The 27154-nt window shown below is 40.9% G+C and overlaps 13 protein-coding genes and 2 non-coding genes across 15 annotated transcripts; 10 read left to right on the forward strand and 5 right to left on the reverse strand.

Moving 5' to 3' along the window:
- Window positions 1-684: 684 nt before the first annotated feature.
- ZYRO0G18282g (uncharacterized protein) lies at window positions 685-2661 on the forward strand (the record flags this gene model as incomplete). The annotated part of the gene is made up of 1 exon (XM_002498731.1): window positions 685-2661. The coding sequence occupies one exon, from the start codon at window positions 685-687 to the stop codon at window positions 2659-2661; it is 1977 nt and encodes a 658-aa protein (XP_002498776.1).
- A 748-nt stretch (window positions 2662-3409) lies between these two features.
- ZYRO0G18304g (uncharacterized protein) lies at window positions 3410-4846 on the reverse strand (the record flags this gene model as incomplete). The annotated part of the gene is made up of 1 exon (XM_002498732.1): window positions 3410-4846. One exon carries the CDS (start codon window positions 4844-4846, stop codon window positions 3410-3412), a length of 1437 nt encoding a protein of 478 aa, XP_002498777.1.
- A 2017-nt stretch (window positions 4847-6863) lies between these two features.
- ZYRO0G18326g (uncharacterized protein) lies at window positions 6864-8153 on the forward strand (the record flags this gene model as incomplete). Its single annotated transcript, XM_002498733.1, has 1 exon — window positions 6864-8153. One exon carries the CDS (start codon window positions 6864-6866, stop codon window positions 8151-8153), a length of 1290 nt encoding a protein of 429 aa, XP_002498778.1.
- A 301-nt stretch (window positions 8154-8454) lies between these two features.
- Window positions 8455-9342, reverse strand: ZYRO0G18348g (urea carboxylase-associated family protein; the record flags this gene model as incomplete). Its single annotated transcript, XM_002498734.1, has 1 exon — window positions 8455-9342. One exon carries the CDS (start codon window positions 9340-9342, stop codon window positions 8455-8457), a length of 888 nt encoding a protein of 295 aa, XP_002498779.1.
- Window positions 9343-9578: 236 nt separating this feature from the next.
- FMP33 (Fmp33p) lies at window positions 9579-10121 on the reverse strand (the record flags this gene model as incomplete). Its single annotated transcript, XM_002498735.1, has 1 exon — window positions 9579-10121. One exon carries the CDS (start codon window positions 10119-10121, stop codon window positions 9579-9581), a length of 543 nt encoding a protein of 180 aa, XP_002498780.1.
- A 601-nt stretch (window positions 10122-10722) lies between these two features.
- Window positions 10723-10794, forward strand: ZYRO0G18392r. The gene has a single exon. It is a non-coding gene; the product is annotated as a tRNA-Glu (tRNA).
- A 299-nt stretch (window positions 10795-11093) lies between these two features.
- ZYRO0G18414r lies at window positions 11094-11165 on the forward strand. Its single transcript has one exon. It is a non-coding gene; the product is annotated as a tRNA-Glu (tRNA).
- Window positions 11166-11509: 344 nt separating this feature from the next.
- On the forward strand, window positions 11510-13021 carry JJJ2 (Jjj2p; the record flags this gene model as incomplete). The annotated part of the gene is made up of 1 exon (XM_002498736.1): window positions 11510-13021. The coding sequence occupies one exon, from the start codon at window positions 11510-11512 to the stop codon at window positions 13019-13021; it is 1512 nt and encodes a 503-aa protein (XP_002498781.1).
- Window positions 13022-13317: 296 nt separating this feature from the next.
- Window positions 13318-16083, forward strand: MCD4 (mannose-ethanolamine phosphotransferase MCD4; the record flags this gene model as incomplete). The annotated part of the gene is made up of 1 exon (XM_002498737.1): window positions 13318-16083. The coding sequence occupies one exon, from the start codon at window positions 13318-13320 to the stop codon at window positions 16081-16083; it is 2766 nt and encodes a 921-aa protein (XP_002498782.1).
- Window positions 16084-16289: 206 nt separating this feature from the next.
- On the forward strand, window positions 16290-17957 carry ZYRO0G18480g (uncharacterized protein; the record flags this gene model as incomplete). The annotated part of the gene is made up of 1 exon (XM_002498738.1): window positions 16290-17957. The coding sequence occupies one exon, from the start codon at window positions 16290-16292 to the stop codon at window positions 17955-17957; it is 1668 nt and encodes a 555-aa protein (XP_002498783.1).
- Window positions 17958-18979: 1022 nt separating this feature from the next.
- TPK3 (cAMP-dependent protein kinase catalytic subunit TPK3) lies at window positions 18980-20170 on the forward strand (the record flags this gene model as incomplete). Its single annotated transcript, XM_002498739.1, has 1 exon — window positions 18980-20170. One exon carries the CDS (start codon window positions 18980-18982, stop codon window positions 20168-20170), a length of 1191 nt encoding a protein of 396 aa, XP_002498784.1.
- Window positions 20171-20480: 310 nt separating this feature from the next.
- Window positions 20481-20885, forward strand: MRP49 (mitochondrial 54S ribosomal protein mL61; the record flags this gene model as incomplete). The annotated part of the gene is made up of 1 exon (XM_002498740.1): window positions 20481-20885. One exon carries the CDS (start codon window positions 20481-20483, stop codon window positions 20883-20885), a length of 405 nt encoding a protein of 134 aa, XP_002498785.1.
- A 712-nt stretch (window positions 20886-21597) lies between these two features.
- On the forward strand, window positions 21598-23955 carry ZYRO0G18546g (uncharacterized protein; the record flags this gene model as incomplete). The annotated part of the gene is made up of 1 exon (XM_002498741.1): window positions 21598-23955. The coding sequence occupies one exon, from the start codon at window positions 21598-21600 to the stop codon at window positions 23953-23955; it is 2358 nt and encodes a 785-aa protein (XP_002498786.1).
- A 247-nt stretch (window positions 23956-24202) lies between these two features.
- MRPL38 (mitochondrial 54S ribosomal protein uL14m) lies at window positions 24203-24619 on the reverse strand (the record flags this gene model as incomplete). Its single annotated transcript, XM_002498742.1, has 1 exon — window positions 24203-24619. One exon carries the CDS (start codon window positions 24617-24619, stop codon window positions 24203-24205), a length of 417 nt encoding a protein of 138 aa, XP_002498787.1.
- A 259-nt stretch (window positions 24620-24878) lies between these two features.
- NNK1 (protein kinase NNK1) lies at window positions 24879-27107 on the reverse strand (the record flags this gene model as incomplete). Its single annotated transcript, XM_002498743.1, has 1 exon — window positions 24879-27107. One exon carries the CDS (start codon window positions 27105-27107, stop codon window positions 24879-24881), a length of 2229 nt encoding a protein of 742 aa, XP_002498788.1.
- Between the last annotated feature and the right edge of the window lie 47 nt (window positions 27108-27154).

Genomic DNA, 27154 nt, shown 5'->3' on the forward strand with positions numbered 1-27154 from the left:
CACTGTTTACAAGAAACACGCTCCACATTCTACGTTAAGCAATTCTAGCCATCCACTACCATCCTCAAGTGTTCCTGAATACTATCCAAATACCCGCATTTGAATCATTAAAATCGCGTAGGTAGACATCTTTACTTCTTTAATCAAGTACGCGACCTCTAAAAGTTTGTTGATGGACACGAAATGATGAACCTAACTTGTTAAACTAAACTTCACTTTTAGTCAAAGAAACCACGAACCAGGCAAACAACAACGAAAGTTACGGTAAGAATACGGTAGGTATACGCCATGGTTGGCAGTGACGAATACTGAATTTTCCAAATTGCCCTAGTGTCTAGCCCAATTTGATTTATTGATTGAAGATGGGATGAGGGAGCCCTATGTGATAAAAAAAAAGCCATTGAGGTGAAATTGAATATATAAGGTGGCAAGGTTAGCTCACAGTTTCGGAACTTATTAGAGATTTCTTCTTTAAGTTTTTCTATTACTAAAGACTCTATAGAGAACAAGAGATTTTACGCTCAAGTCTCTAAGAAAATCCCATACTTTCGCTTATAACTTTTACTTTCGTTAATCTTTACACCAAAAGATTACATACCCAATTCCTATTATTGCCATAGGTTCCATTCATTCACTAGATTTTTAAATCTTCGTATCACATACACATTAATATCAGTTACAAAAATGCAGTTCAAAAATGCTATGTTAGTTACCGCTGCCTCTTTGGCATCTACCGTCTCCGCTGATGGTAACCCAGCTCAATCATGGTCTACTTTGACCCCATCTAACACTTACAAATGCGGTGCTACTGAACACAGCTCTTCATTTGGTATCGCCGTTCAACCAATTAACAGCAGTTCTAAGGCTAAGAGAGATTTGATCTCTCAAATCGGTGACGGTCAAATCCAAGCTACCACTGGTACTCAACCAGCTGGTGGTAACACTAAGGCTACCTCAGGCCCAGCTCCAGCTCCATCCGCTACCGGTACTCAACCAGCTGGTGGTAACACCAAGGCTACCTCAGGTCCAGCCCCAGCTCCATCTGCTACCGGTAACACTGGTGCATCTAAGGCTACCCCGGCTCCAGGTGCTCCAGGTACTCCAGCCACTGCTGGTACTCCAGGTACTCCAGGCACCCCAGGCACTCCATCCACCGCTGGTACTCCAGGCACCCCAGGCACCCCAGGCACTCCAGCCACCGCTGGTACTCCAGGCACACCAGGTACCCCAGGTACTCCAGCTACCTCTGCTCCAAGTAAGACCGAAGGTTCCGCCCCAGCTGGTTCCCCAGCTACCTCTGCTCCAGCTGCTTCTGCTCCAGGTAAGACTGAGGGTTCTGCTCCAGCAGGTTCCCCAGCTACTTCTGCTCCAGCTGCTTCTGCTCCAGGTAAGACTGAAGGTTCCGCCCCAGCTGGTTCCCCAGCTACCTCTGCCCCAGCTGCTTCTGCTCCAGGTAAGACTGAAGGTTCTGCTTCAGCCGGTTCTGCAGCTTCCTCCGCTGCAGTTGCTTCTGGTACTGCCCAAGGTGGTAAGACTGAAAGCAAGGCCCAAGGTGGTAAAACTACTACCGTCCCAGGTGGTGTTTCTCCAAAGACTAGCCAAGTCACCAAGACCGCTTACGCTAACACCACCGTTGTCCACAGCACTACTGTGACTCCAAGAACCACCGTGAGTAACGGTTCTACCATTGCTACCCCTCAAACTGTCACCACTGCTGTGACTGCTCCATGTAACAACGGCCAATGTGCTCCAGGTGCTTCTGCTCAAGCTCCAGGCGCCCAAGGTGCTCAAGGTGGTAACGTTTCTGTCATTCCAGGTACCACTGTTCCAGGTACTTGTATCCCAGGTACCACTGTTCCAGGTAAGACCGTCACTGTAGGTGCTCCAGCCCCAAGTGCTCCAGGTGCTCCAGGTGCTCCAGGTGCCCCAGCCGGTTCTCCAGCTGCCTCCGCCCCAGCTCCAGGTGCTTCTGCTCCAGGTGCCTCTGCTCCAGGTGCTTCTGGTGCCCCAGCCGGTTCTCCAGCTGCCTCCGCCCCAGCTCCAGGTGCCTCTGCTCCAGGTGCTTCTGGTGCCCCAGCCGGTTCTCCAGCTGCCTCCGCCCCAGCTCCAGGTGCTTCTGCTCCAGGTGCCTCTGCTCCAGGTAGCAGTGAAGGTTCTACCGAAGCCGGTAAGCCATCTACTGTCGTTGGTATCTCTCAAATCACTGATGGTCAAATTCAACAGCAAAAGGTCGCCGTTCAATCTAAGATCGGTTCTACTACTGTTTTGAACCCATCTAGTTCCGAAGCTTCTGCTACTAGCTCCTCAAACCTATCTTCAAGCACATCTTGCCCAACTGGTTCTCCAAATCTATCTGGTCAATCCTGTAAGAACGATGGCTCTTTGTCCGTTACCTTGAAGGAAGGTATTCTAACTGATAACAAGGGTAGAATTGGTTCTATCGTTTCCAACCACCAATTCCAATTCGACGGTCCACCACCACAAGCCGGTGCCATCTACGCTGGTGGCTGGTCTATCACCCCAGAAGGTAACTTGGCTCTAGGTGACAACGACGTGTTCTACCAATGTTTGTCAGGTAACTTCTACAACTTGTACGACGAGTCTATCGGTGCTCAATGTCAACCTATCCACTTGGAAGCCGTTGACTTGGTTAACTGTTAAGCGGATATGACAAACTAGTTGATTATCAACAAGTTCTTTTATGATTGGATTTTTTTTTGTTTTCAAGATTTATATTATACCCCCAAAGTTCGTGTACACTAATGGCTGAAAACTCTCGAGTTTTCTCTGGTTTTGTATGAAAGTGAAAGTTATTTTATTATTTTTATTTTTGATCAATTTAAAAGGTCTGTATACGATTGTTAGAGACGATACATAACTGAATGGAACTATAAGAAAAGTATGGCATTTTTATTATAAAGGATATTGTGAAATATTTAATACGATTAAGGACGATAACATTGAGTTAATTGTCATTTTTTAAGTGAAGCATCTCGGATCGAAGGTAAGCCATAATATCGCCAACAATAGCGACTTCAGATCGAACAACCAACTATCTTAACATTAAAAAAACTTTTTAGAAATTTTACCAGAATAATAATAACGTATATAAAACTAAAGAAAGTTAAAGAGAACTAAAGAAAGAGTCCCTTCCTGTCCATTTACTGAAACAATAAAAACCTAGCACCAAAGCCAATTTTGACCAGGGGACGAACGAAAAAATCCATGGGCGGTACCAAATACCAGGGGGAGAAATTGAAAAACAATGCAAAGGAACGGATGCTCATAATAGGGTATGACATTAATCAACGAAATAAAACATTCGGAACAAAACCTTGTTCTGCCCGTTAAACTTTTAGCGAAAAATAAAAAATGAAAATGAATGTCTTTAATTTAGCACTCCGTTGACTTAGCAGTCAGTCAAGTCAATGACTTCCAAGTGAACTGGGTGGCATTGGTCACCAATGTTCTCATCGTAGATGTTGTAGAAGTTACCAGACAAACATTGGTAGAAAGTTTCAACGTCACCAATGGCTAGGTTACCTTCTTGAGAGATGGACCAGCCACCAGCGTAGATGGCACCAGCTTGTGGTGGTGGGCCGTCAAATTGGAATTGGTGGTTGGAAACGATAGAACCAATTCTGCCCTTAGTATCAGTCAAAACACCGTCGTTCAAGGTAACACCCAAAGTACCGTTGTTCTTGCAAGAAACGGCTCTAACTGGGTCAGAAGAGGAGACTTCAGAAGAGGTGTTAGATGCACCAGTGGCAGCAGAAGTACCGTTAACACCTGAAGGAGATGCACCGACACCAGAAGTTGCAGCTGGAGCAGCAGAGGAAGTGGATGGCTTGTCAGCTTGGATTTGACCATCTTGGACTTGGGAAACAGCAGCAACAGTTGGCTTACCCTTCACAGTGACAGTGGTAGAAGCGGAGCCGGCAACAGTTGGTCTACCAGACATACCATCGGCTTGGATTTGACCATCGACGATCTGAGAAACAGCAACAACGGTTGGCTTGCTGTTCACGGTAACTGAAGTAGATTGAGTACCTTCTGGAACGTAGTAGCTAGAAGTAGTCTTCTTACCACCTTCAGTCACGGTAGTGATTTGTGGGGCAGTAGTAGCTTGAACTTGACCATCACCAATTTGGGAGATAGCAGGAACAGTAGCCTTTGGAGCTTCAGAACCTTCACCAGAGTGAGTGGCTTGGATTTGACCATCACCGATCTGAGAAACTGGAGCAACAGTAGTCTTCATAGTGTGACCACCAGTGGTAGTTGGTGCGGCAGCGTTGGTTGGCTTACCAGTAGTAGCTTGGACCTGGCCGTCAGTGATTTGAGAGACAGCTTGGGCAGAAGTCTTTTCTTGAACAGTGGTAGTACCACCAGTAGTAACGGTTTCAAAAGCAGTAGCGGTGGTTTCAGAAGTCTTAGTGCTCAATGGAGTGTAAGTGGTAGTACCAGTTGCAGCAGCAGATTCCTTACCAGCAGTAGCTTGGATTTGACCATCAGTGATTTGAGAAACTGCTTGAGCAGATGGCTTAGCAGAAGAAGTAGCCTTTGGGGCTAGGGAAGATTCAGCACCAGTAGTAGCTTGAATTTGACCATCACCGATTTGAGATACAGCTCTCTTACCGTGCTTCTTCTTGTCGGAACTCTTTTCAGAATTAGAGTTGGTACCGTTAGCGACGGTTTGAATGGAGATACCAAAAGTAGATGGGTAAGAACGGACACCACCTGGCAAAGTCTTGCTTGGAGTCAAAGTGCTCCATGGTTCACTTGGAACGTAAGCGGATAGAGCTGCGGAAGCTAGAGCGGCAGAAGCTAGGGTCTTCTGGTATTGCATTATTATTATTGTTATAGAATCCAGTTAATTGATCAGTTCTTTGAATTAAAGAATGATTAGAATAAAAGAACAGTCTGAGAAGCGACGAATAAGTTCTGGGAACAATTGAGTAAAGAACTGTTATTCCTTTGGATAAAAGTCTTTTCTTTGATGTTTCCTGATGATCTAAAGAGTGTACAAATTGGAAAGCCAGCATTGAATAACACAGTTCCCTCTTTTTATATCTGCTGGTCTCCATCTTCACCCGCAAGCTAATCTGAGTTCCAAGATTCCTAAGGGAGAGAGTTCAATTGCTCTACAAGGAAAACTCAACAAAACAAGAAGATCGAATACTAACAGAATCTACCGCTGAGACTCGGAATTCCTTAGAAATCGCCGTACACATCACTAACATTACCATATAGGGTAAAAGGAGATATTTTTTATTCTTACTCTCCCTTCCAATTTCAGTTCTATAATTAGTGAATTGCGTGGTGTTCGGTATCCACCTCCGACCAATAAACTATCCTAATGCAGTTAAATTGTCTCCCAAAATCTCCTATGTGCTTCCTCTCTTCGGATAATTAAATTCCGTATATAAAGGCGCAGCGCCACTATTAATACGTATAGGGTACATTCCCCAATCTTCCCTGCTTTTCTTTTACCTTCTCCTTCTATATTTTTCTTTCGATCTCTTTTCCCCTACGGGTAATTCTGGGTAAATCTAGCGCGCCAATACTTTCCCTCGTAGGAATTTTTTTCCAATGTTTTTCTGCGTAATTTTCTGTATATCCCCCCTTTTTTCTCCCTCCGTTACTTTCTCTCTCCCATCTCTCGGTCCGTTCTGTTCTCTTCTCACCATATGACGACAACGCCAGCCTCATACCGGCCCTAAAGGTAAATTACGTATGCATAATCTTTCAAGTTTTAGTTTTAAGTTTCCGCCTTCGGTAAAAGGATCTGACCTGGGCGGCATGTCATTAGACTTTTTTTATGGTTATTGTTCGTTTGGTCTGTACTTCAGAGCTCGACTTCTCCCGTTAAGACACAATTCACTCCGAAAAAGGTGACCGACAAACGGCACATCAAGAGATATGGCACTTCTTTATTCTTTGTACGGAGTCCCCGCACCATCTTGTCTGTCCTTATCGGGTAGAAGAAAAATAGAAGAATCTTCTATCTCTTCTCTTGTCCTCCTTGAATAAAAGTTTTTAAAAAATTTTAAGGCACTCGGCACGTGATATTCACATGTACCAGAAGGGTGTCTTTATGCGTGCATTTGCTTTGCCGTATTGGGTAATACAATTGGTTAAAGAAAAAAAATTACTTGCTAAACTGCCGTGCAGTTGCCTCCTCCTTTCTCTGAATGACGGCAAACATCGGAGGAAAAGAGGAATCTCGGGTAAATCGCAATCTATTTTCAGAAGTTAAATTAATGCTGGTCTGCTCGAAGATATACTGAAAGATTATTCTGCTGTATTTTTTAAGTTTTAGACGTGGGGAATGCGTCTTTGCAACTATGCTCTTTTTCTATAGGCGGCAAAACCAAAACATAGATCAATCTTTGAACATTGTGATCAACCTTCTTACTTCTCCTAGAAGGGAAAAGATATGAATCTTTTTAAAAATTTTAATGGTTTCTGTATTCCTATTACGGAGAGGGTCCCTTTGTTGCTAACTATTATGTTAACTTTTTCGGCTGGTTAATTAATTAATTTATTTATTAATGCTGTTAATATTACTCTTTAGGACTATCACATGTTCTTTTTTTAGCAGCGCTGGATCTGGGCGGTATTACACATACCAGCCTCTCCCCTCCCTTTTGCCAGCCATTTAATTAACCGCCGATCGATTTGAAGAGAAGAGATCTGGGATCAGATTAGATATAAAAAGCTGATGAATTTTTTCAATTGATCAGTTTTTGGTTCATCTCTTTCTTCTATACAAGAACATCAGAAAAACAACACAGTAGATCAGATCAAACCAGATCAATTACTACAACAACCAACAAAACAACTACAACTACAAATACAAAGAAATGCAATTCAAAAGTACTCTAGCTTCTGCTGCTTTGACTTCCTCCGCTTTGGCTCACTACGGTGCTGATCAATCATGGTCCACTTTGACCCCATCTGGTACTTACCAAGGTGCTAAATCTTCTTACTCTGCTACTTTCGGTATCGCAGTTCAAACCATTGCTAACAGCTCCACTCACACTGCTTCTCAAGTGAAGAGAGCTGCTCCAGTCACTCAAATTGGTGATGGTCAAATCCAAGCTACTACTGCTACTCCATCTCCATCTCCAAAGCCATCTGCTCAACCAATCTCTCAAATTGGTGACGGTCAAATCCAAGCTACCACTGGTACCCCATCTAGCAAGCCATCTCCAAAGCCATCTGCTCAACCAATCTCTCAAATTGGTGACGGTCAAATCCAAGCTACCACTGGTACCCCATCTAGCAAGCCATCTCCAAAGCCATCTGCTCAACCAATCTCTCAAATCGGTGACGGTCAAATCCAAGCTACCACTGGTACTCCATCTAGCAAGCCATCTCCAAAGCCATCTGCTCAACCAATCTCTCAAATCGGTGACGGTCAAATCCAAGCTACCACTGGTACCCCATCTGCTAAGCCATCCGCTCAACCAATCTCTCAAATTGGTGATGGTCAAATTCAAGCTACTACTGGTACTCCATCAGCTAAGCCATCTGCTCAACCAATCTCTCAAATTGGTGATGGTCAAATCCAAGCTACTACTGGTACATCTTCTAAGCCATCTGCTCAACCAGTTTCTCAAATTGGTGACGGTCAAATCCAAGCTACTACCAGAACCACCACTTCTTGTTCTACCACTTCTGCTAAGCCATCTGAGAACGCTGCATCTCAAATCGCTGACGGTCAAGTTCAAGCTACTGGTAACAGCACCAGAACCACTTTGAGCCCATCTTCTAACACCGATGCTGCTCCATCTTTGACTACTTCTGCTGGTGCCGTTCAAACCGCTGCTTCTGACGGTGTTGCTGGTGCTCAAGCTTGTAAGAACAACGGTACTCTACAATTGAAATTGGAAGACGGTATCTTGCACGATATTAAGGGTAGAATCGGTTCTATTGTCTCTAACAGACAATTCCAATTCGACGGTCCACCACAAGCTGGTGCCATCTACGCTGCTGGCTGGTCTATCACCCCAGAAGGTAACTTGGCTCTAGGTCAAGCTGATGTCTTCTACCAATGTTTGTCTGGTAACTTCTACAACTTGTACGACGAAAACATTGGTGACCAATGCCACCCAGTCCACTTGGAAGTTCTAGAATTGGTCGACTGTTAAGTCAATTCAAAGGATAATACTTTGGGTAATTGCATTGTACATTAACGGGAGGTAGTCATTATTTTTCAGTTCCTTTATCATCATTTTGGTTATTCTTTATTTCATCATGGTCATCCTAAAGGAATTTTCATCAACACTTTTTCTTTCGCATTTCACGCATAGAATAATTTAAAGTTTTTAGTTCTTCGTTTTATCAAATAGTTCTTTTAGTTATACTTATATATTGTATGTTTAACTTCATATGTTATTTCAAATATTAAATGTTTTCAAATATTAATAAAAAGCTTTCAGATTAATTTACTCATGGTTGTTTCAAACCATGGTTACCTCTATATTTAGGTGTTTCAGGAGATTTCCAATCTTTCAAAACGGTTTCAGGATCGTTTAATTGATATATTTCAATTGCAAGTGGTCTACAACATTCAAGCATTCCCTTCGAGTCCGCATTTTCTTTATCTTCACCCCAATCCCATTGTGATAAATCACCACCGGGACATGCAGAAAGCGCTACTAATAAATCTTGTTCCGCAAAGCATTCAAAATAATCATCCTTATCAGATGGACAAGTTTCCATAAAATATTGATCATACTCGTTGAGGCCAGTAACTTGAAACACGTTCAAGACATCATGAACGTCAAATTCGGTTAATCCATGGGGCATAATAGCTCTTGTCAAATTCGAATGACAATGGAAATCATTATCCTCGCCACTAATCAATTTTTCCACATATGGATCACATCTAGTTCCTAGTGTATCATGCGCTCTACCACCCCATTCATCGTGTCTGGCGTTTAAAGTATCACCGATAATTGTCACCATTGGTCTTAGATATGGTAGATTTGACCATAATCTATCCAATGTTGAAACATGAGCGCTATGCAATTGCCTAGTTCTAGCTGCCCAAAATCTTTCCCTTGGATTATGCCTATTCCAGATGTTCAAATCACCAACTTGTGGCCCCTCAGGGGTACGTATACGGAAAACACTTTTAGCTGGAATCTCGACAGCTATTGCACTTCTAGGCTTGATCCAATGGGTTTGAACAAGTTTTTTGTCGCTAGATGCAATGTTCTCATATAACTGTTTATCAGCATACAATTTGGAACCTGGTTGTGGGAAATAAGCGGCTTTGGGTTTTTTTAACCCATATGTGGTACTTTCAGGTCTTTGGGATGAGATTGACTGCATGCTTCAAAATTCATTGATCGTCTCGCTGAGCTGAAGTTTACTCAATAGTATCCAGATCCGCATTTCACAACTCTGTTTAGTTACTATTATATGCTGCTACTTGTAATTATATGAGTCGGTCGGAGATTTGGCCATTCAAACCTCCGAAAGTATCTTTGATAAGAGTTGGAAAAATATCGATTATAAAGAATAAATATCATTTGATGCCGAATTCGCGAATCCCACGAACTTTCGAATCAGTATATTTGAACACCCTCAGATTCCAGTCTGTGCAACCTTTGTCTCCATATAAAGTATGCTAGAGGGGGGAATGTCAGAGCACCTGCTAGTCCGCCTCTGTAGACAATGGATTGCCTACCCTGAACTGCCAATCCGACGTTACACAGTTGAATTAGGAACCCCCAGCCAAGACAGAACATGGAAACATCGCCAAATGTTAAAGAATGGATTGTTCTTCTAAAGTTGCCCCTCTCCTGCTGCTCATCTTCACGATCTGAATGGAACAATCTGTTTGGGGCATCGTGTATCTCCTTCTGAATATCTTTTAAAAAAGCAGGTCTGTCCTTAGCATTGTCAGTTACTCTACGCAAATTTGCACGTTTGGTTGTCATGTAATCCTTATAGAAAGTCCAGAGAGCTACCCCATAGAGAGAAGTAATACATACATTTACCGCGAAATTAACTCCAGATGCCGCATATGGGATGTCTTTGGACGCTGATTTGAACAAACCTGGTTTTAGAAATGCAGAAAGTGCTTTTGAAGATAATGTTGGCCTCATTTTATGTGATCAGGACTTGTTTCTGGATTATTGGGACGTATGCTTAGTCCTTTGTTGATTGAAATCGACCACATTCTAAGTCTCCACTCTTATAACCGAAAGAACCCCATCATCAGTACCCTTAGGGATCGCTTAAACTTCGTCATCATCCCCATTTCCCCTCACTCTGGTCGCCAAGGAACGGTTGTTATATTCAAGTTGGAGACTTGGCGGGCAATTGGAAAATTAGCACAGCACTACCTTTACGACTATCTACGTTATAAGATAGGACTTGAACACTCCAAGTTAGTGCTGAAATCGGGGGATGTTCAAGCACTGGTTTGGTTTTTAGGGGAAGTTTCAAAGAGTGGTTCTTCAGCTATAGAACAATTTCCTACTATGATATTGACGATTTAGTTCACGGAATATCTTTAGTGCTTCCTGGTGCATGGGCATATCTTGTGGGCCATCCTCATAAACTAGGGAGCAAGATCTCTTCCTATAGTTGTGCAAGAGGATATAACCCACCAATTGAGTGCATCAAAACAGTATAAGGATAACCATGTGCCCTAACTACTGCATCTGGTGGATAATAACATATCAAATATTCATCAATTGGCTTTCCGATGTAGTGTAACGGCTATCACATCACGCTTTCACCGTGGAGACCGGGGTTCGACTCCCCGTATCGGAATTTTTTGCTTCTTACGCTTTTGAAAATGTAAGGTTTTTGAGATATCCTTTTCACGAAGCTACATGACATGTGATAGCTAGTATTAATATACGATGGGATTGTAGATCTGAATAGATTTGAACACAGCTCAACGGAGTGAAAACAAGTCTTCGAGGCTCACATAATCAGGTTATATAAATCCAGTCTAGAAATCATTGATATTGGTTAGAAATATTCGATTTTTGATTTATTACAATTCTCGTGATTTTGATTTGGGGTACTGGTTCTTATAACTATCTCATCGATCATCAAGTTACTAATCCGATGTAGTGTAACGGCTATCACACCACGCTTTCACCGTGGAGACCGGGGTTCGACTCCCCGCATCGGAATTCATTTTAATTTTTCCCAGTCATTCTCAATATCTACAAGTGTTGGCGGTTGCCATCAGTTTTTCTATAGTATATCTATTTAAGATTATCAGTGGGGCCAAAATACTCTTATTTTCAAGTTTTTGCCCTTTCTACTTTATGTTTAGTAAATTGAACAGTCTTTTCAAAACTGATGTACGTCTTTGTCACATTGTCAACATTTCCATTCGATTCACAAAATATGCGTTAAAATGAATGTGAACATGATCATCGCCATCATTAAGAATTTAATACTAGTATAGACAGTACTGCTATATCCAGAAGGTGGGACATTTCCTAGTTTTAAAACTGCAAGGGTGTAGATAATGACTCCACCATTAAAAATTCAACTTGATGAGACTACTTATTACTCTACATTAGGATTGAGCACCAATGCATCTGATAAAGAGATCCATAAATCATATGTGAAATTGGCTCGTGAACTACATCCAGACAAATCAAAATCCGATGGTGCAGCTGAGTTGTTCAAATTGATCAGTCATGCCCATTCTGTGTTGATGGATAAAGAGAAGAAAGATGCATACGATAAGATTTTAATATCAAAGGGACTTCTAAATCATTCACCAAGAAGAAATTACCACAGATTCGAGGGGACTACAGTGTCAGAGGTAGCTGATAAAGTTAAATCTACAAAACCTCAACGACCTTATGAGAAGCAACCTTATGGATTCAATACGAAGAGTACCACACCTCCCAAGACCAAAGTACCGATCTTTCAATCATTTAATTTGAAGAATTACCAAACTAAGAGTTATCAGACCAGAGGTGGACAGAACACAACGGCTCCACAAAAGAGTAATGGCGTTTTTGATTCAAGACCAACTACACCATTCAATTCAGGGAAAGATGATAAAAATCAAATCAATGACAACCAAAAACATGAGGAAGAAGAGGAAGCTAATGATAGAACTAAAATTCATAAAGTGAACCCTTTCGAAAACTCACAGAATTCACCATTTGCCAATCACGATCACCGTCATTATGCAAGAACCAAACACGAGGCCAGAGCTCAGGAGAGAAGATCTACTTCACCAATAAAAACTGTACCCACGTCTTCAGGTAAATCAGAGGGTTGGGACAGTTTGAAGCATCTATTAGAAAAATTCAAACAACAAGATTCGGAAAACGAAGTGCCGCCCAGGTTTCAGGGCTCAAAGAAAGAGGAAGCACAGGACGAAAAGAAACAGAGTGATAAAATACGCAAAGCAGAGTCTCAAAGTATACATCTAGATGATTTGAGTCAATCTCTACCGAGGGAGAACAATTTCTTCGATATGAGAAACGTTAGCAATTCTATACCTGCTATCAAGAGAACTAAGCTAGATATAAGAATTCCAGATGAATCACCAAAGCAAGAGCACAAGAAGGATACTCAAAACATCGCAGAGTCTCTTTTTGTTCCTGTTAATAGACCGCTGCCGAGAATCTACAAGACAGATCACATACCATTGGATCAGTACATGATAAACTCTAAATCGCTTCAGTGGCAGCTACCTGCAATGCCTAATTTTCAATGCAACATACTAAATCAATCAGAAGTGGAATACTGTAAGGAATTGGTTAAAAGTTTCAATGAAGAATCCAACGCTCTGAAAGAACAGCTTTTACAGACATTACGGGAACGTCTAGATGCAGACAAGATACTGAATGAAAGACTAGTTAAAGTAGAGAACACCGCAAACTGGGTCTCTTCCAAAGATTTCGATTTTGAAGTGGTCAATAAGCTCGGAGAACTGCAAAGCAGGCAGCGAATCGTCGCACAGAGTTTCGCCAACTTACTGAAAAGCGCATACGCTTCAGATCAAAGGAATTCATGAACTCGATGATAAAGGTTAATTCAAATTTCTTCATGCCGATAGGAATTATTCATTTCAAATTTTTTTTTTTTTTTTTTTTTTTTTTAATTTCGTGACGTTGTTTATTGTTCTTTTGTACAGAAAAGTTTTTGGACCTTCGAGGTCGCGTCACTGCGATCGACTATCGACACTTGTCTATATTATATGCATATATAAAGAGTTTGAAACTTTCCTATATACTATACAAGAGTAATAGCCGCCGTTAGCAAACAGGGAATTTTAGCTATTTAAACCAAAGGACTTCCCGCGCTTATACCATGTGGAATAAGCAAAGAATTACTCTAATAACGGTGGGTGTTTTATTCCACCTGTTCTACCTATGGTCTATATTTGACATCTATTTCGTGTCCCCTTTGGTTCACGGTATGAATCAGTATCAGAGTACTGATCAACCTCCTGCTAAGAGGTTGTTTTTAATTGTAGGCGATGGATTACGTGCTGATACCACTTTTGACTATGTTAGACATCCAGCTACAGGTAAAAAAGAGTTTTTAGCACCTTTCATTAGATCTCTGGTATTGAACAACGCAACGTATGGTATCTCTCACACTAGAATGCCTACAGAGTCTCGTCCTGGACATGTAGCTATGATTGCAGGATTTTACGAAGATGTTAGCGCTGTGACTAAAGGTTGGAAAGAAAATCCTGTAGATTTTGACAGTTGTTTTAACCAGTCTACCCATACATATTCATTTGGTTCCCCTGATATTTTGCCAATGTTCAAGGACGGTGCATCTGATCCCAACAGGGTCGATGCCTGGATGTATGGTCACGAATTTGAAGATTTTACGCAATCATCCATTGAAATGGATGCCTTTGTGTTTAAACATTTGGATGATCTTTTCCACAATTCTACGATAAACAATACTTTAAACAATGAAATTAGACACGATGGTAATGTCTTTTTCTTACACTTGTTAGGTTGTGATACGGCTGGTCATTCTTATAGACCATATTCTGCAGAGTACTACGACAACGTCAAATACATCGATGGCAAAGTGGAAACATTAGTGGAACAAGTACGCGATTTCTTTGGTGATGATGAAACGGCATTTGTATTTACGGCGGATCATGGTATGAGTGCCTTCGGTTCTCACGGTGATGGTCACCCCAATAATACTAGAACTCCTCTAGTCGCTTGGGGGGCCGGTTTGAACAAACCTGTTCATAATTTAAAACCAGTCTATGATAACTATACACAGGGTTGGGATTTGTCGCACATTAAGAGACATGATGTGAAACAAGCAGACATCGCCTCGTTAATGTCCTATTTGATTGGTGCCAACTATCCTGCCAATTCCGTGGGAGAATTGCCGCTGGACTACATTTCAGGTGATGACGCAGCAAAACTAAGTGCTCTCTACAACAATTCTCGCAGCATCTTGGAACAGTATCTGGTCAAAGAACAAGAAACCATAGATTCACAATTCGTTTACAAGGAATACCCAAAGTTTGCCAAGAAATCTCATCAAATCTACTTATCTGAAATTCAATCACTCATCGAACGCATTGCACAAGGCGAGGCCCAGTTGACCGCCGATGCTATCCAATTGACCGAAGAGCTCATGAAAACAACTTTAGAAGGTTTGCAATATTTGACTACCTACAACTGGAGATTCATTCGAACCATCGTGACCTTTGGATTCGTCGGTTGGATCGGCTATGCATTCACTGTATTCCTCAAGATTTACATATTAGGGCAGTACGATACAAATGCCTCTCCATCCATATGGAACCGTGGCATTTTCACTCTCCTTGGGGGTGTGCTAAATTTCATGCTTTACTACCAACGTTCGCCTTTCAATTTTTACATGTACCTATTATTCCCACTGTATTTGTGGTCTCACATCTTCGCCAACAGCTCATTCTTCCAAAAAGGTCTACAAGAACTGCTCAAAAACACAACTACCGCCAACAGGGTCGTGGCTGCCCTCGGTATAGCCTTTGTCTATGAAGGTATCGTATACGGATTTTTCCATCGTTGGATCTTCACTTTAATATTTAACGTCCTAGCATTTTACCCCTATGCATGTGGTGCGCAAGGCGTTTTCCAAAACATCTGTTGGATGCTGACCAGTGCTGCTCTGTCCACTTTTACACTATTTGATGCTGTTAAGGTTGAATCCTTAAACCAGATTACATGCGCTGGATTTTTCATTGTAATAACCGCTCTATATGCACTGGCACGGCTGAGAAAGAATATGAGTCACTATACTGCTGGTGTATTTATCGGCCAGATTTGTCTAGTGGCATTGATGGTCGTTGTTACTCGTAAGTCTGTCATTTCCCTACAACTCAGAAAAGGGTTGCCAAAGGATTCACAATATGGTGGATGGATCATTACAGCTGTATCACTGTTGCTGATGCCGGTTTTCCATTTCGCTCATTCTAACAGTGATTACAGAGTACGTCTTTTAGTTGTTTACCTGACGTTTGCACCTGTGTTTTTGATTTTGACAATTTCATTCGAATCCCTCTTCTACGTGCTTTTTACGTCGTGGTTAGTCCAATGGATCGAAATCGAGTCTCATTTGAAACAATTGCATCAATCAGAAAACTGGTTGCAACTACTAAGAGTATCGGTTATCGGTTTCTTCTTACTTCAGGTTGCATTCTTTGGCACGGGAAATGTAGCCTCAGTTTCTTCATTCTCCTTGGATTCAGTTTATCGCCTGCTGCCAATATTTGATCCATTCCCCATGGGGGCTCTACTTGTGTTAAAACTACTGGTGCCCTACGTTCTGCTTTCCACGGCACTGGGCGTATTGAACCTAAGGTTGCATATTCGGGATTATACGGTCTCCTCTTTGATCATCTCGACCAGTGATATTTTATCCTTGAATTTCTTCTACTTACTTAGAACTGACGGATCATGGCTTGATATTGGTGTCACCATTTCCAACTATTGTCTAGCCATACTGTCATCCCTGTTCATGATCATCCTAGAAGTCATCGGTCACATGCTCTTGAGGAATGTTAACATTCCACGGGGGCTTGATGATGCTGCCAAGAAACGCAATTAATTTCAACAAAACATTGGCGATAAGATGACCTTACGGGGCAAGAGAAGCAGCCAAAGGGTAACCCAAGGGAATTGATTTTCGTTTTTCTTATTTGGTTCTCGCCATATAAGAAGACCTTGGTAGAAACCCAAATTTCCCTTGATCGCTAGGAGAAACGTTCGCAGAGGCAACATATCTCATTATCAAGACTAGATACAGTACAAGTAATGACGGGAACAGTCCAAGAGGAAATTTCTGAAGAGACGTTGCCCCTGCTCAACAAGTCCAAGAGCCAAACGGTGGTCTTTGAGGCCGAGAGTGCTTGTGATACTATGGATGACGATACTGATGAATTAGAAGCTCAGAGATGGCGCGAAGAAGTAAGGCAATCACATCAACACAATGGATTTTTACAACGCCCTAGCACCGGCTTACTATGTCTCCTATTAGCAATCGTATCTCTCGGGGATATGTTATGTGTGACACCATCAATCTCTTTAACCATGAAGAAAGTTTGCGCTGCAGAAGCCACTGAAAACGGATCATGTGACCCTGTCAAGGTACAGGAAACGGTATCATCGCTTTTCTCGAGTGGTCTGATATTGAGTAGTCTCTTTAGTATATCAGTAACCGGTGCTTGGGGACAACTTTCTGATCGGATAGGTCGTGTTAAAGTGTTTGCCTATATGACATTCATAAAATTAATCGGTAACGGACTTCATTTATTCACACTTTCATCTTGGTGTCCCTACAGCCCTACTGCAATTATTGTAGCAGCCTCCGTTAATAATTTATCAGGAGGGGCATTTAGTCTGTTGGCCAACAGCTATAGTTACATTTCGGATGTTACGGAAGCAGAGAAAAGAACGGAAGCCATAGGATCCGTGATGAGTGTTACTTATGCCACAATGGGATTTGGCCCCATGGTTAGCTCTATATTAGTGGATTTACCATTTGGATCAGATGCTTTACCGATATTCTTTTCTTTGGCGATCGGCCTGGTAGCCACCTTTCTATGCGTTAACTCCTTGCAAGAACCAAGGCACGAACAAGCAAGAAGGAACTCTTGCCAGAGCGTCTCCACAGGCAATTCGTCCCCTCTAGATCCATTAAAACAATTGTGGTTACCACGTACCAAATCGGGCTCCATCGAACCCCGTTGTACGGTAATTCTTCTGCTGGTATTGGACGTTCTATTTCTGTGCGTGGCAGCTGGTTCTGGTCCTGCATTCCTATTATTCTTCTCGTATCGTTACGGATGGGGATCCCGTCAATTGGGTTACTACTTGTCATCCACCAATTTGGGGAAAGCCGCTGTATTAGTAATGTTAGCACCTCGTGCCCTACAGCTTCTAAGGAACCGTTACGGTACACTTCCGAGAACGGCAGATCGCGTAGATGTGCTATTCATACGATTCTCACTATGTGCGCTCTTGACTGGTATATCAATTATGTTCTGGCGTAACAAGGACACTCGTGCAGTCTACGTCTATGCAGCCTTACATGCACCCAGCGCTTTATGTTCACCGACAATACAAGCTACCATTATCAAATACTGTCCCAAATCCGCTACAGGACAATGTTTTGGTGGTATTGCTTTAATCAGATCTGCTGTCATGCTGATCTTCCCGGCCCTTTTGTTAAGGATTTACGGCTACTTAGTCAGTACAACGCCTGAACTCTTCATGCTAATACCTCTGTCATGTGCATTTTTAGCGGTAATGATCAGTTTCGTACTAAGAGAACCAAAGTCTGCAAGTCAGACAGGAGGAGAGCAGGGGCAGCCGGAACTGCCTAGAAGAAGTTCTTGGTGGTCATTACCTGCCAGCGAGCGAGCAAGAGAGGAAGCCATGGTCCAGACAGAGTCCCTAAGAGAAAACTACTCACAGGCTTGAAAGTGGGCCCTGAATTCACCGCCGTTCCCGTGATCTTGTGCTGAGGCTTCGCTCACACAACGTATACATGAAAAGTCCGATTAACGTAACGGGTGCGACCAAGCTAATAGAGTACTTTAAGGGCCGGGCTATCCGGAATTGCCTGCACTAAATCGGAGTAGCAATATCCACAACAATAGTAGTAGCAGTACCTATAGTAGTAGCTGATGTAATGACAATAATAACGGTAATCTTAAAGAAGCGAATCGACAATCAGTTGAGTAGCTACAGCCCATCGGGTGTTTCGCTGTTCCTCCGATCCCTTGTACGATTATTACTGCTGCTATTGTGTTGACTCGTAGGCAATAGGCTTATATGCTGTAAGAGAGGCAGGTTACTGGCACGTAGATCAATGCGTGCAATGACAATAGATTTACTTCACTTTGGTACAATCCACCATTACCGCATGACTACCGACTAGCATGCAGTTCCGGTTCCACCAATATTTCATCTCGTGTTCCCTTTGATGAAACTTGACCTTGCTGAGCCTAGGGTAGTCGAAACGTAGTTACGAGCTTGACTTGACTGTATTCACTTGCCGGTTAGCATTTCTTCTTTTCTTTTTTTTTTTTTTCAGAATTCCTTCCTTCTCTTTAACTTAATCTTTCTCGTCCTCCTTTTTCACTTCTTACCTTCTTACTCAACATTCGTCACCATTGTGTTGATATCACCTTTTCCTTTTCCTCCCCTTCCCCCCCCCCCTAGACGTTTGTTGACTTTCCACTTCATAGGGAGAAGTTATTGCTCCGTATGGACTCACTTTAGAAAGACTGTAAATTTGATAGTTGTTAAGAGAGTTAAGGAGAACTACTACGACTACGACTACTAATACTAATACTGCTACTGCTACCACTACTATCGCGACTAGTCAACGAATATAATTCAAGTTTTAAAATCCAAATCCAATTCTAATTGTAAGTCTAAGTCAAAGATATTTTTTACCTCGATAGTCCCTTTCCTCCCCATTGGTAACGGCGTAGAGCATGTCGATGGATGCTGGGATAGCGACGAAAGACAATGGAGGGCAGACTCTTGGCCAACAGGGGCAAGAGGAGCATCAGAACCAAGGTCCCGTTCAGCAGCCTGAACAGGAACAGCAAAAGAAGCTAGAAGAACAAAATGAACAGAATGAACAACAACAAGTTCAGCAAGTACAACAACCCCAAGGAAATTCGGAACGAGATAGAAAGGATGCAGGACGTGGTAGAAATACATCAGGGAAATACTGTCTTGATGATTTCCAAATTCTAAGAACGTTAGGTACGGGATCATTTGGCAGAGTGCATTTAGTCCGTTCCAACCACAATGGCAGATTCTATGCTTTGAAAGTGTTAAAGAAACATGTCATTGTTAAATTGAAACAGGTTGAACACACAAATGACGAACGTCGTATGCTGTCGATTGTGGCACACCCTTTCTTAATTCGTATGTGGGGGACATTTCAAGATGCTGAACAAGTTTTCATGGTAATGGATTACATAGAAGGTGGCGAGCTTTTCTCACTTTTAAGGAAATCTCAACGTTTCCCCAACCCAGTGGCAAAATTCTATGCAGCTGAAGTCTGTTTGGCTCTAGAATACTTACATTTGAACGATATCATCTACAGAGATTTGAAGCCTGAAAATATTTTGTTGGACAGAAATGGTCACATTAAAATCACAGATTTTGGTTTCGCCAAATACGTTCCTGATGTCACATATACTCTATGTGGTACACCTGATTATATCGCACCTGAAGTAATCAGTACAAAACCCTACAACAAATCTGTTGATTGGTGGTCATTTGGTATTTATATCTACGAAATGCTTGCAGGTTACACACCATTTTATGATGCAAACGCAATGAAAACTTATGAAAATATTTTAAATGCAGAAATAAAATTTCCACCATTTTTCCACCCTGATGCTCAAGACCTTTTATCGAAACTAATTATGAGAGATTTGAGTAAAAGATTGGGAAACTTACAAAATGGTACGGAAGATGTTAAAAATCATCCCTGGTTCAGTGAAGTGGTTTGGGAAAAATTACTCTGCAGAAATATTGAAACGCCATACGAACCACCAATTCAACAAGGCCAAGGTGATACTTCCCAATTCGATAGGTACCCTGAAGAAGAGATTAATTATGGTATAGCGGGTCATGATCCTTACGACAACCTGTTTGACGAATTTTAATGTGCTATACTCTTTTCCTTTACGGTTGATTTTACATCTACACCTATACTAACATTTACCTTTTCAATTACTCTTACCATATTTTTTACTTAACTCAGTCTTTTAATTCTAATGCTCATCTCATCTCGAAGCTCATAGCAGCTCATCGCCCTTAAGTAGTGCCAAACGTACCCTGTGATATTATCATTATTTTTTTTTTATCATTATGCTGGAAAAAGAAGAACAAAGTAAGATGAACTAACGCTAATAATGGTATACTTGGCATAGTGCCGATAGCTATAACGTCCAATTCTTTTTGCGATCCTCTACTATGCCTAATATTCCTAAGCAATTAAACTTTCTCAATCGTATTAGTTATAATACGCCCAAAGCACACGTTCGTCTAGATCCTTCACGTTACAGTGGACTAAAACTGGTATTTCAATATGAAAATCATAATGGCCAAATGGGTGCACGTAAATTTTGGAATCAATATCTACCAACGCTGAAATTCTACAACCCTGAATTGCAAATGGATGTACTCAGAATCAGGAACTCTAATTTGAGAGATGCTACAACGCCTTGCTATTTGGAGGCATTAGATAGAGATGGCAAGGTAATCCAAACTTTACAAATGAAGAACAAGCGTTCCGATACAATTTTGGACGAATTTAACCAGCTTTTTGAGCTTGAACAAATACCAAATGACCAATTGATTCAACTAAAAAGGAACTAGAGATGGATAGAGATTGGAAAATGTCCAGAAACTTGTAAATAGCTTTAGCGAAATATCTGGAAAATTTGTAATGAATTCGCACGACGAACAGATAAGTATCATTATGCATGATCTTGCATATTTGTCAAGATTGATTTTCACAGGTGTAGGTCGAGGTCCGGTGCTTGATGGGGCTGCAAAGAAAGGTATACATATGATTTCTTAGGAAATTTTAGGGTTTTTACTTTCAAGCACTATTGAGCTACACTATAAGATCTTCAAGGGTCCAATAGATCCATATCAGAAGAAATTCCAACGCTTTTTCGATAAATTTTCGTCAGTTTCTCTTACAAATTTTTTGTCAATTCATTATTTTTTTCATTTTTTTTCAGCAGGGGTCAGATTGATCTACAGGTTCTCTCCCGTAACAAACGTACTCACAACGCAAGTTCCTAAAGATATTTGTACATAAATCAAGGCTCAGTAAGTCCATCACTGGCTGTGAATAAGCCTTCTAGGAGTTTTTTTTTTTTTAGTTTTTTGCAATTGATTAATAAAAGGTCCTCACCCAGTGGCTTAAATTGGGCTTATTCATCCACAGGAAGACAAAAACGAACAATAAAAAAAAACCAACAAAACACCAAAAAGGTACTATTATAAAGACAAGAAGTACTGACAGTCGATCAGTATAATTTATTTATTCGCCGTGGTTCATTTTCAATAACGATTATTTATGGGATCAAACGACGAGAAACCTCCTCGACAAGCTCTTCCTAAGAGAGGTAGATCTTTTTCCGAATCCTTGAGGGGCCTCTTCAAACAGCAGTCGAACCCTCCAACTCCAAATAATAGTGCCAATACTTCAAGAGATAATACGGCACCTCCATCACCGGTTTCTGAAGGTTCAGCTCCTGGTCCTAAAAGAAATAATAGTAAAGGTAGCAAATTGGGTAAATTGGCAAGTAATAAAGAAGCAGAACTAAGTAGCTCAAGAGGTGCACCACCACAAGGAGTAGCGAGTCAAGCCATACAGTCAAACCCAGCAGGCGTAACGACTAAGCAACATCATCTAGGATTACCTCACCTTGGTAAATTATCACTGGGCCATGATTCAACTGGCGTTGCAGCTACAGGTTCTGATAATGATGCATTTTCACAAGAATCTTATTTGAGTGAAGAAGAGGATTTATCCCAAATGAGAAGACAACAATCGCCTGATGTTGTTCCGGAGGTAGACGAAGAAGGAGATGGCATCCAGGATAATCCACCACGTACTGGATCTGCATCTTCTATGGACTCTACAAGACACCATAGAAATATACCGCCTGTAGGCGCTACCAATCTAAATCCAAACGTGTCGATCGATGCAGCTTTAGAGAACGAAGACATGGAAAATAAAAATCATCCCAAATATGCCAATCCAACATATGCCAGAAATGGTCTTGGATTTCTTAAAAGAGGTAATAATTCATCATCATCATCACTTTCATCGAAAGGTTCCTATTCAAAGAATAAAACTAGAAGCCATGCAGATACTGTTAGTGCATCAAATCTATCCAAATATTCAGAATCTGATTCAAAATGTATTTTACAGGTAGAAAATTTCAAAGTATTTGAAAATGGTACGCATGAACATAATTTGAAAGTAACTCCACTGGTATCTGAGACTAGTGATAAAGGTGGTGAATCTTTGACAAGACAAAAATCTGCATTTTCATTGACTCATATGTTTAAGCCACGAAAGGAAGATAATAAATTACTGGAAGGTGCCGTCAGTTTAATACCAGATCACAGACGTCACCGTATATATGATAATGACAGTGGCAATGGTAGTGGCGACGATGAAAATGATAAAGAGAGTCTTTTAGAAGAAGATATGTCCGACATTAGAAGTAAATCGAAATTGGAAAAATCTAAAGGAGGTAAAGCTGATGATGAAAATTTGAAAACCCCCAAAATTGTCAATCCCATGGCAGCTGTCGGTTCAGAAGAATTAAAATTGATTAACACTTTATCTGAGAGGATTCATAAAAGTTTCAAGAGCAAAGGTTCTAAATCTCACGTGCTGGGAGAAGGCCATTCACAAAGACGTAGTGAACCTTTAGAAGAAGTTGAAAAAAAGGGATCCAAGTTTTTTGAAGTATATGGTAAACCAGTAGGTATAATTGGCCATGGTGCATACGGTACCGTAAAAGTTTGTGCAAGGGCTAGAAACCCAAAGGATGCTCTGCCATTACCGAGTTTCTCTAATGGTAAGAGGTTGTTTTTTGGTGTTAAAGAATTAAGACCAAAATCCACAGATAAAATCGAACAATTTAGTACAAGAATTACCTCAGAATTTATCATTGGTCACTCTTTAGGTAGATGTCAAAAAAATTCTAAGGGTGCTCCAAACATTTTGAAAATATTGGATCTTATGGAATGTCATGATTCTTTCATCGAAGTTATGGAATTTTGCCCTTCTGGTGATCTTTACAATTTGTTAACTCGGAAATCGAAGACTGGGACAGTGCTGCATCCGATTGAAGCAGACTGCTTTATGAAACAACTATTACATGGTGTTCAATTCATGCACATGCACGGTGTTGCACATTGTGATTTAAAACCTGAAAATATTTTATTTTACCCCAATGGTCTTCTGAAAATCTGTGATTTTGGGACTAGTTGTGTTTTCCAGACTGCATGGGAAAAGCATGTACATTTCCAATCAGGTACTATGGGATCAGAACCTTATGTGGCACCAGAAGAATTTAATCATAGTAAAGAATACGATCCGAGATTAGCAGATTGTTGGTCTTGTGGTGTCGTTTATTGTACAATGGTATTGGGTCACTACCTATGGAAGGTTGCCATTAGAGGTAAAGATATGTTATACGATTCATTCTGCAGGCCGATGGCAGAAGAAAAGGAATTTACAGTTTTCGAAGAGATGAGACATGCAAATCCAGAAATCAATCGTTTAAGAAAAATTGCATTGTATTATATTTTCCAAGTGGATCCTACGAAGAGAATTACCGTTGATGAATTACTGCAGACATCATGGATGAAAAAAACAAAATGCTGTGTATTTTACAGTAGAGGAAAACCTTAGGCGGCTCATTAGAGAACGAAATTTTGATGACATGAAGAATATAGAGAAACGAAAGTAAAAAAAAAAAAAAAAAAAAAAAAAAAAAGAAAATAGAAATAAGATGATAATTCTCGCATTGTATGTATGTACAGGTTATATATGTAGACGCATTCATTCATTTTGTAATTTTTTTATCTTTTATTTCTTTTTTCGTTCTTTTTACAAGCATAAGGTCCCTCATAATTCCAATAATATTGCATTAGAGTATTCATACCACTCTTGATGCCAATGAACAGATCTTGTTAAAACCCTTTTCCCTCAATTCTCTACTGACGCATCCGTCATTTGCCATAATTCTCGATCCCAATGGTTCTCCAGTATTCTTATTGATTAAAACACATGCGTTATCACCGAATGCTACAAAAGATCCATCACTTCTAGCTTGATTCTTTTGTTTGGTACGAACAACAATCGCATGTACTATATCACCTTTCTTAACTCTATTGGTATTCGCAGTACCTGTAATGTTTTGAGTCAATGGTTTTGCCCTCTGTACAACGCATACTATTCTATCACCGATTCTACCTGGAGATTTGGGTGAGCCCTTTTTCATCACTTTAATGCATTCTGCCATTTGGCCACCTGAATTATCTATCACTTTAAGCATCGATTTGAGGTATATCATCTTGAATTGCTCAGTTTCTTTTATCGCTTGTGTTCAACTCATCTCTAATTGTTCAACTTGAAAGGGCTTGATATTTTTTTATTCATGTTGGTGAATAAGATCAACACCATCGTTAAGAGTGACAAATATAAACAGCATTTAAGATCACAGTTAATAGTTACAATTATTATAAAATCATTATAACATCTAGTTTTATTATTATTGTCGTCGTAATCATCCTCATCTGTAACATCTTGAATTTTTAGCAATCAGGGTTATCTCATCTCTTGGAATCTTTTTCCAATACCTCTTCGATCATGGGAAGACTCCATCGTGCATTTATGTCGACCGTTAGACACCCTATTACTGTTTCGTAAAGTCCCTTGAACTCCTTCTCCACATCATCAATGACCGCGAATTTCAAAAGCTCTCTATTGAACTTACCGGACGCAATCATTGCTCTTAATCTTGGTTCGAAATCGTGCTTAAATGGCAATTTCCCCGTTAACATTGCATATAGCATAACACCAAGAGCCCAAATATCTGCTGAAGGTCCTAGAGGCGGCGGCGAGGGTTCTAAAAGTTCTGGTGCCGCATAGGGCAATGATCCGATGTGAGAATGAGGATCCGGAACATTCGATGCATCTGTACCTGAATGTGGAGTCGCAACATCCATAGTTGGCGTTAATTGATTCATTGGCGAGACTAAATGTTGTAATGAAGGCTCACTTGTGATATGTGTACTCGACAGTGCAGGTCCATACGTTCGAGGCAGCGATAAAACCCCTAATGGTGTATCATCATGAGTTAATTTTCTGTTTTTAATCAGTCTCTGCAACTGGCTCATCTGCCTACCACCGCCACTACTAGGAACGTTGGGATTTGATTGTGTTTTAGAAATGTTTGGCTTTTTAGAAATCATCAAGTTCTGAACATCAGATGCAGAATTAAATCTCATCGGATCTCCATGATTTGATTTATGCTTATTACCGACCAATTTCTTTGGTGCCTTATAAGAAAGACCGAAATGGGTACTCATACCAAAATCACAAAGCACTACTTTAATTTCTTTATCATCCACATTGCCCTCCGGTTTTTCAAGAAGACAGTTTTCCAATTTGATATCACCATGTGCTATACAAATGGAATGCATGTATTTCAAAGCTTTTATCACCTGTAAACATAAAACGATGGTTGACTTACACCTGTGTTTCCTTCTGATCTTTGAGGATCCAATCTCCCCCCAAGATATGACTAAATCATAAAGAGTTCCGCTGTTAATTCGATCGGTGAGACAATAAATGGCATAATCATCCTCTAATTTCCATTTCCACAGTTTTAAAATATTTGTGTGATTCAATTCCTTCCAAATACAAACTTCTTTTACCACTTGCCTCTTTACCTTATTGTTGTTTCTAAATCTAACAATTTTCATTGCTCTCGTATCACCACTCGTAACATCAACGCATTCCCTAATCATCCCCCACGCACCAAATCCAATGATTCTACCTAACCGATGTCCTAATATGAGAGCTCCCTTATCATCCGGTCTTGAGCTACCAGCGCTACCAATAGACCCACCTCCCATATTAGCCGGAGAGAATGAACTCAGATATTGCGAAGCTACTGATCCGTGTCTTGATCTAACTGCCGCTGCAGGACTCACAAAACTATTTCTATTCTGTAGAGAGGTTCCGCTCTTAGAATTCGTTAGCATAATTTTTTTCAACCACGACATTATTATCCTGTGGTCCTTATTAGGCAGTAGATCCATGATAATTTTCTTTCTCTGTGAATATGCCATTGATGTAAAATCTGATGGTAATTTACCCAATAAATCGACTAGTTCTTCAGGTGTCATCTTCAGCTCTTGTAACGTTGACGTGGAGATGTCACCAAGTGATGAAGATACTGAATCATTCCCTGACGCTTTCCTCCCCAGCCTCCTCACCTTAGGTAACTCAAAATTTTCAGGTTCTGTCTGTGCTGAACCTGTTTGCGGTGCCAACAAAGAACTTGATCTTGTCGATGCATTCGGTAAGGGTATCGGTTCTACCTGTGCATGAGAGGAATTTCCATGAAGACTCATCTTATCATTTGGTGACTCCAACCACGGGCTATGGAACGACACCGACGACTGTTCCCACGACGATGGAGAAGGCTCATCTTCCAGCCATTTCGTGACTTCATCTGCAAAATCGAGCTCTGGGATATATTCGTCTTGCATTTCATTTTGCATTTCATCCAAATTTCTCTTCTTATTATTTTCCTCTACATCAAGTGAATAACGTCTCTGCCTCGATTGCGGGGGCCATTGAGAGCTTTCACCACTAGGAATTGGCCTATGTTTATCGTCATCATATTTTCTTGACCCAGTAACTTGATCAAAGTTCGCCCTTTCATTCTCTGAATATACCCTGAGTAAACTTGTTCTACTTGGTGATCCACTTGCCAAGCGATGAATTTTACGAGGTTCAAAATAAAGGCTTTCATCTTGGCTATCAGGCATCTTGTTGATCTCCCATCTATATCCGTATCAATTAGTTACCCTTGGTA

Source organism: Zygosaccharomyces rouxii (assembly GCF_000026365.1).
Source record: "Zygosaccharomyces rouxii strain CBS732 chromosome G complete sequence".
Taxonomy (NCBI): Eukaryota; Fungi; Ascomycota; class Saccharomycetes; order Saccharomycetales; family Saccharomycetaceae; genus Zygosaccharomyces; species Zygosaccharomyces rouxii.